Source organism: Asparagus officinalis, chromosome 3 (genome assembly GCF_001876935.1).
Source record: "Asparagus officinalis chromosome 3, Aspof.V1, whole genome shotgun sequence".
Lineage (NCBI taxonomy): Eukaryota > Viridiplantae > Streptophyta > Magnoliopsida > Asparagales > Asparagaceae > Asparagus > Asparagus officinalis.
The window spans coordinates 19,390,061-19,400,601 of NC_033796.1; the positions used below are offsets into that span (position 1 = coordinate 19,390,061).

Below are 10,541 nucleotides of genomic sequence, written 5' to 3' on the forward strand. Positions count from 1 at the left end.
CCCCCCCCCCCCCTCCCCCCCAACAAAAAAAAACTTCTCCACATTTTCTAATAGTAAGTTAATTTATATCACTTTTAACAATACTTTCCTAAAAATCTATTCATATTAATATTGTTTATTAAAGTGTTAAAAATATTTTTTACACACAAGTTTTTACAATGTAATGCACGCATCGCGTGCACCGGAGAACTAGCTATACGAGTAAACAAAGACAGAAGAGATACGAACCAAATTATTTTGGTACCAACATTTACTGCATGATTTGGTAAGATCCCAAAGCCAGTTTTCCCCCAACTCTTTAAGAATGCTTTGAAAGACAGGTCAATAATACAAATGGAGAACATAAGCTATCAAGTTTACTTTACTGCACTGCTCACGCCTAATGCCACATAAACAAAATGTGGTGGCCTCAAATTGGCAGAGATTAAGCTATTAAGCATGTATGGATCATGTAACAGAAATTAGAGCCAAGATACAGAAGAGATACTAACCCCAATGTTAAACTGTCTTCTGATCCTTGTACGAAAATAACCCAGATATAAACAAAATGCGACAGAAGAAGCAAGTCCCATATATAAATAACAATGCTGCATCGTGAATCCAAAGGCAATGAAGTTGGATAGAACAGTCACCACAAGGATAAAATAAATAGAACCCTGGGAAAGAAAAAAATGATTTAGTTCAAGATAACAAATGCCAATGGATAACAAACGCAGCATAAAGGTGCTAAATACTACAGATGCTAAATACTAACTCTATCAAGAATTATTAGACATTTCCAAATTTACCAAAATAAGGTCAGGAAACTTTGAACATTGTACTCAACAACATGACCTTTTTTCTTTGGCGAGGTAACTATAATAAGCTGACATGGGAATATAACTTAAATGAAAAAATATTGCTTAGGTTCTTAAACCTAATTACTGCATTCAGAAAAAGAAAAATACAGGTATCATAATAAAAGATAATTGCAAATGGCAATTTAATACAAGACAGACAGTATAGACCTATACATTTCACCAAATCGATGTTGAACATCATCATTATATAATTGTATATTCTATATAGCTATAAATAAATGCCTTGATTTTGAGGAATGACATGTCCTATATGCAAGCATCTGCGGATAAATGAACTCTTTCTAATGATACATAATATTCTAGTGTCAAGGTGCAGTCCCCATGTCCTTCCTAAGGAACTACGACTTTCTATTCTCGTGTCCATTTTGCATCTGCATTGCATGTTTGTATTTACTAGTATAGTGCACGTGCGTTGCACGTGTATTTATTTTTATGTTTATCTTTTGTGATGATACTTTTTATGTGTCTGAACTATCCATCTAATTGGTCATCATGAGTAATTTCAGAAATCTCAAATACAAAAAAGCATCAATCACTTGATGTTTGCTAAGAAAAATTATAGGGATAGCAAGTGTAATGGATAATCATGATGCTCATTTATAGATATACTAGTTTGCCGTCCGTGCAAAGCACGACGATAAATTTTTTCATGCTATAACAATCATGTTTCTTAAATGGTACAGTAAGTTTTTGAAGTGCTAAAGTATCTCGCATTTTGAAAGTGCTACAGTAATATTGTTACTGTTCATAACGGTCCTTGAATTGCTACAGTATTTCACGTTTTAAAATTGCTGCAGTGCTACAGTAATAAACCTACTGTTTAATTTACTGTAGCATGAATAGAAATTCTCTGATCCTCCTATTTGTATAAAGGAATAGATATCTATGCTTAAGAAGTTCCCTTTTGAAGTTCTTTTTACACATGCATTTAATATGGTTAAAAAAATCGGTCAATCATTTAATGCATGATAGAGGCTTTCAAACATGTTAGTTTCAACTCAATGTTAAGTTGAATTAGCACACAAATCTTCTAGTCCGGTTTCAAACATGTTAGTTTCAACTCAATGTTAAGTTGAATTAGCACACAAATCTTCTAGTCCGGTGATTAATAAATTGATATTTTCAATGTTAAGTTGAATTAGCACACAAATCTTCTAGTCCGGTGATTAATAAATTGATATTTTTGTATGCGTCATTAGTGTTATGAACGAAAATCACCGAATATTTTCTGACACATCAATCTTTAAAATTTTTGAGAATGCATGAGATATGATGTTGTCTGTTCTACCGATTTTCAATGGTCTCATTGTGTTGACGGTTCTTGTAACCTCTATAAGTTTTAATATCAGTGCTTTTGTTAATTGCTAAATATTTATTAGTGTTGGCAACTACCTAGGATTAAAATCATTATCATTAATTCTAAGAAATTTAATGAAATAATTTGCAGTTTTATGCTAATTTTTAACTTAAATTCTAAAATCATGCTCTTTTTTAGATAGAGAATGACTTTCATAGGCCTGCAATTCAAAGGATCCTTAGCTGGAATAAAATATAAGGAATAAGTCTTAGAGTCAAAATTAGACCAATTTCACATAACACCATATCCTTTGGCCCATTTTAAGATAAACCTTCAGAACTTTAAAAATATCAGTCAGTTTCACATAACACCATATCCTTTGGCCCATTTTAAGATAAACCTTCAGAACTTTAAAAATATCAGTCAGTTAGCCCCTTCACTTTTGGGGAATTTTCACAAAGATCAAAATGTTTGCCCTTTTTTCTCACTTTCAGTGGTATAGCCCCTGATTATTTTTCAATATACCCAGCTAACTTCCAACAATTATTTGCACAAAAGCCTCTAAACAATTATAATATGAAAAGTGTATAATACACAAGCTAACTTCCAACAATTATTTGCACAAAAGCCTCTAAACAATTATAATATGAAAAGTGTATAATACACAATCAATTATGACAACACTATGTAAAACAACACTATGTATTCCAGTCCACATGAAACTAATTAGAGGAACTGCTTGTTACCCATTGAAGAGTATACATACACAGAGTCAATCAGAACAGAATTACCTCACTACAACAAATGCACATTAGCACCACAAAACGTCCAAACAGTAACACTCGATCTCAAAAGAACTCAAAATCCATAATGTTTCCATCCTCTTATTACTATGCGCTCCTCTCCCTAGAATCTCAGCCTCCACCAGATTGGGCACCTCCGACGACATTCACCCGCTTCAAAGAACTCACGCATATATACTAAAACAAATGGTGTCACAAAAACTTCTCTCTTGCGGTAGGATATAAATATAAGAGATTATTATCAAAGAAACTTGGAATATCTTACCCATTATCAAAATATTGTGATCAGTTCATTCAGACTCAAGGAAGTTAGTGGGATAAATATACTATCAATTTCTTGGTATGAAAACTAAGACTTACCATAGATTTGTAAGCAAATTGATAATCCTCCTCCTCCTCTTCAAAATCTTAAATATAAACAACTCTCTTATATGACCTACGCATCCAATTTTGAAATTAAGTTTTTTTTAACAGTTTTCACAAGAATCTCTAAGGGTTTATAATAGTCTCAAAAGTGCCAATTGAATTAATGCACATGTATGTTACAATTTGATGGGTGGTGTAGAGCTTGACGCTATTTCTATACATCAAATGCATTGACTATTGAATGATGTTAATTGGACTTAAGTACTTTATTGGACGTGGAGGAAAGTTTAGTTGGACTAAGTTGAGTAAAAACTGTATAATAATATTTAGGTGACAAAAAAGTAAGATAAATGTATATCCCTCAAAGATAATTACTAATATATAGATATAAAGATTCTTAACATATAAATATTGAAGTCTAGTACAAAAAATGTAACTATTAATAGTTTTACTGTAGTTTATAAAATATATCTAACTATAGTAAATAATATTGTTATAATATTGTAGTCTTAAATCCTTTAACTGTAATTAATGTGATATGATTTAATAAGATTGAGGGTTATGAGAAGATGAAAGTTACATTTAGAGTTAGGAGTTAGTGGATGAATGTTATGAGTATGTGGTTAAATAAAATTTTGATGGTCATAAAGATGGTGGTTATGAAAAATTGAGTATGAATGTGTCATCATGTATGTATGAATGGATGGATGTGTAGTCAATGGCGACTTTATGAAAAATTAAGTATTTATGTGTCTCATGTATGCATGGATTGATGTGTTGGAGGGCATATTAGGGAGAAATGTTTTAACATAGCAACTCACTTTTATAATAGTATTAGATAAATATAAAAAAAAGGAAATCTACAGATTACTTTTTGCTAAGTTGACATCAATATTTTAGTTTGTAAGAGTGCTTCATCTCAAATTTGAACATATGATATAATTATGCAAAACTAGTTGTGAGAAGTGTGGCCTATTCCAAAACTGTTGCATTGTTTAAGCGTAACTTGAATTTTGTCGCGGGAGGGGGGGGGGGGGGGGGGCTAATTCTGGCAACGTTATGTTATTATTATTGTTATTATTTAAATTTTATGTTTGGCTTGAGGTGTATAGTTTACCTTTTTTGATTCATCTTGGGAATTTATATCAAAGGTCAGAGTATGGGGAAAAGAATATTAACTTGGTAACTCTAAAATAATTTTAATTACAAATTCCTATGATGAGAATACAGTTGGATATTGATGGCAATGACACCTATACCTTAGATTAATGTTTAACTCTGATTAATTAGTTTTCATTTATATTGTTCCATCAATAATTGATATGAGGTTTGTGGTCCTGAAACCATGCTCCCTAAAATTTCGGAAGCAGGATGAAGCCAAGAAGGACTTCAGTATAGTGAACAAACTTATGTACAATGACACTGAGAAAACAAATTACATCATTGGTTACTGTCTCGTTCATTCAATTTAAGTTTTCCAAATATCCATTAAGAACTAAAAATGACACACTAAGTCAAACATTTTCATTAGAGAAATGACTGAAGATCTATGAGTAGTTCATCACTGGATAGACCGTAAGCGTAGTCCATAGAGAGAACAAGTGAACAACCATAGTACGTAGATGCTGACTCATTTAAGGATATAGTGTGAACGATATTGCCAAATCACAGTCATCTACTCAAATAACAGAAAAGAAGAAAATTTTGTGAAACATATTGTATTAGGAAGAGGTGGAAAAACAATCTGCAACAATCTTCGCTAATCTCCAATCAAATACACAAGCATACACATAAAAACTGCTTCACCAATTTTAAATCGAGTAATTCATATAGCATCTAAAATCACATACTAATTACAGGAAGTGATCAAATTCAATGAATGATGATGATTCACCTGAAGAAAACAAGGATCAAGGTTGGCCCTTCTCATGTTCTTCCCAAATCTATAGCAAGGGCAGCTGCAAACATCAGAGTCTACGATCAGATAAACAATCATTCAACCAATCATTCAACCCTAACCATCTACTTGCGTTTTAAGTCATAAGAGCCATTAGGCAACAACTCCACACTCAATAAAGGTTTCTGATCAAAAAAGAAGATTTTAAAATTTCGGAATAAAGGCGAGCTATCTTGAATCAATCTCCTGCAATTGTATCTGAGCACCCTCAATAACACAAATTCAGATCAATATTTATCAACTCATGCCAAAATATCCAGATTTTAACTAATAAAATCACAAAAATCGCAAAAAAACCCAAATAATTAGAGGAGCAGAGGCTCACCAAGCGGATTCGATAGCAATCCTCCGATCCTCAAAGCAATCCAGGACTCTTCCTTCCCACATCCGCTGAACTCCTCCAAAATCTAACTCAAATGCATCCTCTCTCACTCCCTTATTCGTTGAAATCCCCTGCGTTTGAAGCGCCACCGGGTGCCAAAGCATGTCGAAATCGATAGCCGCCATTCGTTCGCGAGACTCTTCCGATTCGGATTCCGCATCGCTTAGGTTTAGGGTTAGGGTTTAATTTCGAAGTTTACCCCCTTGTATAAATTTTCGTCGAAGACACGGAACCTTAAATTTGTGGATTCCAGTTTTCAGTGGGGTACGGTTTCGTAAGATAGGGAGGGAGATCGTTGTGAGGGGGCTGGTGCGGGTGCGCCTCTCTAATGGCGGGTGGCCCCGCTGCCGGTTTTATTGTCATTGTTGGGTAGGCTCAACGAAGAAGCACTGTGGTTTTGGCGTCTGTTTTCCACGTCATCAAGCGGCTATCAGTTCTGAGTAGCTTCCTCGCAGCACGCGGTTCTGTGCGGCACAGGTGTATAGGAGGGGACAATATCGGTATTTTACTGCCCCTGTGGATGAATGAGATCACCCCCTCACAATGGTGTGTTCCGCTAAGAAATATAGTCTCAATTTCTCCCGCCGTTTTTATTAACAGCTGCTTTTCGTACGGGGCAATGAATTTTTATGCGGTCTTTATTATTTCTAAATTAAAAAAGAAAAAGAAAAAAAAAGGTATCAACTACTTCTTTTAACTAAAAGAGAACCAAAAAAAAAAAAACTTTGATGAACAGTCATTCTATGCTGGGCCAATCATATTGTTCAAAAATTTTCCACCTCATCTTATTTCAAAAATTTCCCTGCTCCCTCTCTCGACTTTCCACACTTCCTCATCACTGACAAACCCACGTTCACCCTGCTCTCTGTCCAGATTTCGCACACTTTCCCAACCACTTGCAAGTTGCAAACCAACGTTCTCCCTGATCTCTCTCAAGACTTTCCACACTTCCCAACCATTTGCAAACCCACATTCCTTTTTATTAAAAACCGCTGAAATTTTGAAAACAAAACTCCATGTTCTCTAACCTTACAACTCAATCTCAATCTCTAATGGCGGACTCAGATCCAACGGCCTCCCTTCTCAAATAGTCGCCAGCGATTCAGGAACAATGATGAAGGATAACCGTCCTGACAGTGAGGAGAACCGCTGCGTTAGGAAACAACGGCGGGGACGACGATGGTTACTTCTTCTTCCTTAATATAAAAAAACTAATTTACGAATCAATTTATTTGAATCAAGGGACCTAATAGCAACTTTGTCTTGATTTATACTTAATTATTTTCTGCTTGCTTGCTAAACGAACGGTTAGTTCTTCTTCCTTCCCAAAAAGTCTGTTCTTTTTTTCCATTCTAAATCAATTTAATAATTGAATTTTCAGAAAATATGATTACTTTTGTTTTGGTCTTGGGTTTATTGCGTCCTAATTTTGATTATCTAATATATTTATTTTTATCAAAATTAATTTTAAAGATTAACAATTATATTAAATTTCTCCATTTTCTTATTAAATTTCATATTTAATTCTTTAATTTTCTGATAAAATTTCATCCTCTAAACCTCAAAAGCAAAAAATTCAACTAAATTTTCATCTATTGATTCCTAAATTTATGATCATAAGTAGTGATATTTAAGAATTTTTGGCATCTTATGTATTTTTAAAATTCGATATTTCTTTTAAAAAAATTATTTCTGATAAAGTATCATCTTTTTAACCTGAAATTTCTGATCAAATTTATTATTTTAATCATTATATTCATGCTCATATGTAGTTTACCTAATAAAATTTCTGATCAAATTTCATATTTTAATCTTCAAACTTAAAAATTTATACTTCAAACTGTATTTTTAAATTTTGAGGTGAAATAGGTATTTTTACAGCTAAATAATTCTTCTATACATTCTCTACTATCTGATCATATGTTGAATTTTTTATCATCTAATCAATTTTCATTTTTTTTTTCCTTAAATTTGTAAATAAATTTCTCATTTTTACCCTTAAATTTTGATCTATAATATTTACTGTAGTGGTAGTCAAAGTTCATTAAATTATAGTATAATATGAATTGCCATTTATTTGTATAAATAGGATGCATTAGATATATAAATGCTAATGACGTATGCACAAGATATGCCAGTGTTACTGATGAGAAAAAGATTTTTGAATTTTAATTAACTTTATAGAAAGTGAGTTGTAGAGATTCTCTACATTCAAAGACATAAAGGAACATCTATCTGCGAGTATCTTCTGTTCACAATGACAGAGATTTGTTGCCATACTTTTTGAGTCTAATATATAATTTTAATTAATATGAGCATCAAGGACCGAGGATTTAGTGTTCAATTAAGTATGTAGAATATTTTAACGCATCTATCAGCTGCGTACATATATCTATGAAAATTCTAAAAAGAACTGTACAATTATGGTGTCTACCCTCGCATATAGATGTTCACTATGATTCCAACCACTTGTGTATGAATTTGATTAACAACGAAAGTGAAGAAAATAATTCAGCGTGTAAAACCATGCTTCTTAACATACTTAAACTGTCTTTACATTCTTGCAAGACAAGATAATTTGCTAAACTATATTCACATTGACAGGTGCAGATAGCTCGACTTCGTTACCCGTCATTGAAGCACAAGCTGGAGACGTATCGGCCTTTATCCCCACCAATGTGATCCCCTTTACAGATGGACAAATCTGTTAGGAAACAGAGCTCTTTTATCGCGGAATTAGACCTGTGATTAACATTGGCTTATCTATCAGTTGCGTCGGGTTTGCCGCTCAGTTGAAAGCTATGAAACAAGTCTGCAGTAGTTCAAAACTGGAATTGGCACAATATCGCGACATTGTTTCGTACTATGCCTTTCAGTATTAGGGGATCTTTCTTACTTGATAAAATTATTAAGTGCATATACTAATGGAATTAAATTATGATGCAGGAACTGGGTATCTAGCCTTCGATAAAGGAGCACAAATTTTGGACACATAAGATCATTTGTGTACGGTAAAATCAGTTTCCCTTGGGAATTTGCAGAAAATCTTTTAAAAATAGTGCTTTACACGAGTCTAAATACTAGTTTGTCTATAACTTCAGAGTGATTCTATTTTACATGTGGTATACTCTCAAGATTTGAATCCTCTGTTTTGTGATCAATATGAGACTCCTTGTGCCCCCTATGCTACTCAGACGGTCCGTTCGCATGAAAGCTGTTCTCAGGAGATGTGAGTTCCAGTTCCTCCCGCTGTATTACTAGTGGTTGCTTTTCGTATGCGCGATGTGAATTTGTGTATATTATTTTTAAATTTAAAAAAGAAAAAACATTTGCTCGTAACTTCAGAGTAATTCTATTTTACATGGATATACTCTCACGATTGGAATCCTCTTAATTATTGAGCGGGAAAGTTTGTTAAAAAAAAGAAAATTAAGACAGTATTATATTTGAAATACATTACAATTGTACATATGGATATTGATAATTGATTGCAATCGAAGAGAATTCTAATTCACTTAATAATTTACTACCTTTATAGAGTGTTAGCCTATTTCTCATAGTATAGAAAATAATAACATTCCAAAATGTAACAATTTTCAGCCAAACTACGTGTTTTGAATCGGATACAGGCTGTAAAGAGTGAATTATGTAGTCCAAAATTCATACTAAAATGAACTTCATATCTTTGCGGAGGTGTTGATAAGCTGAAAATCCATTGTAGGCGTCAAAAAAAAAATATTGATGGATATCCAAATACAGCTTAAAAGGAGATCATCCAAAGATCAAAACACAAGAAACAAGTGTTTGTTGTCTCGGGCGCCAGACAGTCTTTTACTGTTTGGCGAGACAGTGTTTTACTGTTGGAGAGACAGTCTTTTACTATTCGGAGAGACAGTCTTTTACTGTTGGAGAGACAATCTTTTACTGTTTGGAGAGACAGTCTTTTACTGTTGGAGAGACAGTCTTTTACTGTTTGGAGAGACAGTCTTTTACTGTTCGGAGAGACAGTCTTTTACTGTTCGGAGAGACAGTCTTTTACTGTTCGGAGAGACAGTCTTTTACTGTTCGGAGAGACAGTCTTTTACTGTTCGGAGAGACAGTCTTTTACTGTTCTGAGAGACAGTCTTTTACTGTTCCGCGAGACAGTCTTTTACTGTTCCGCGAGACAGTCTTTTACTGTTCCGCGAGACAGTCTTTTACTGTTTCGCGAGACAGGAGTTCAGAAACCGCCTAAACAAGTGGTCATTCACTGTTAAAGAACGTGGGAGACAGTTACAAACTAAAAAAAAGGCCCACTAACCTATTAAAAAGTGGGTATTAAGGATTTGGACAGCGATTAGAGAGCATTTGAGGGCATTCTTCTAAAAAAGAGAGAGGGTCTTCATCAAAGGATCGAGCATTTGTTAGAGCATTCTAGAGCAGAGAGAGAGCAGATTTGAGTTCTTTTCTTGCAACGCCTTGAAATTAAGCTTCGACTTGATTTTAAGAAGAACGACTATCTTACATCGATAAGATATCGTTTCAATTCTCACTTCGATAAACGAGGTCAGAATCATAAGCCCCCTTCACGATCTGTGAATCGGCGGTCCACGAACCAAAGCGTTCCCGGCACAGGCAAAGTCCCACGAAAACGAGAATTGATAGACGATTTTCGTGTTTGTTTCTCAAGAGTTGTAATTTTTGTTTTGTTGTGTAGAAAAAGTCTTATAAAAAGATTATTCTTTCGAATTTGTTGTAATCGAACAAAGTTATAATGAATTCCACAGCAGCGACATTTGAACCAAACAACAATCTCTCAGCCACCTCGTTCTGTTACGGTGTCTCTCTAACTGTGAAGTGTCTCCTAATGCCGTGATCCCGATAAAACTACAGAAAT

The 10,541-nt window shown here is 34.0% G+C and overlaps 1 protein-coding gene across 1 annotated transcript in view; it reads right to left on the reverse strand.

Annotated features, from left to right (window-relative positions):
* LOC109833260 (protein PLANT CADMIUM RESISTANCE 5-like) overlaps positions 1-5,946 on the reverse strand; it is a 7,969-nt gene extending 2,023 nt beyond the window's left edge. The window contains exons 1-3 of the mRNA XM_020400871.1: positions 5,609-5,946; positions 5,221-5,284; positions 492-656 (exon numbers count right to left, since the gene is read on the reverse strand). Of these exons, the coding sequence (XP_020256460.1) occupies positions 492-656; positions 5,221-5,284; positions 5,609-5,790 (411 nt within the window). The 5' untranslated portion in view covers positions 5,791-5,946. The remainder of the gene's footprint in view (positions 1-491; positions 657-5,220; positions 5,285-5,608) is intronic.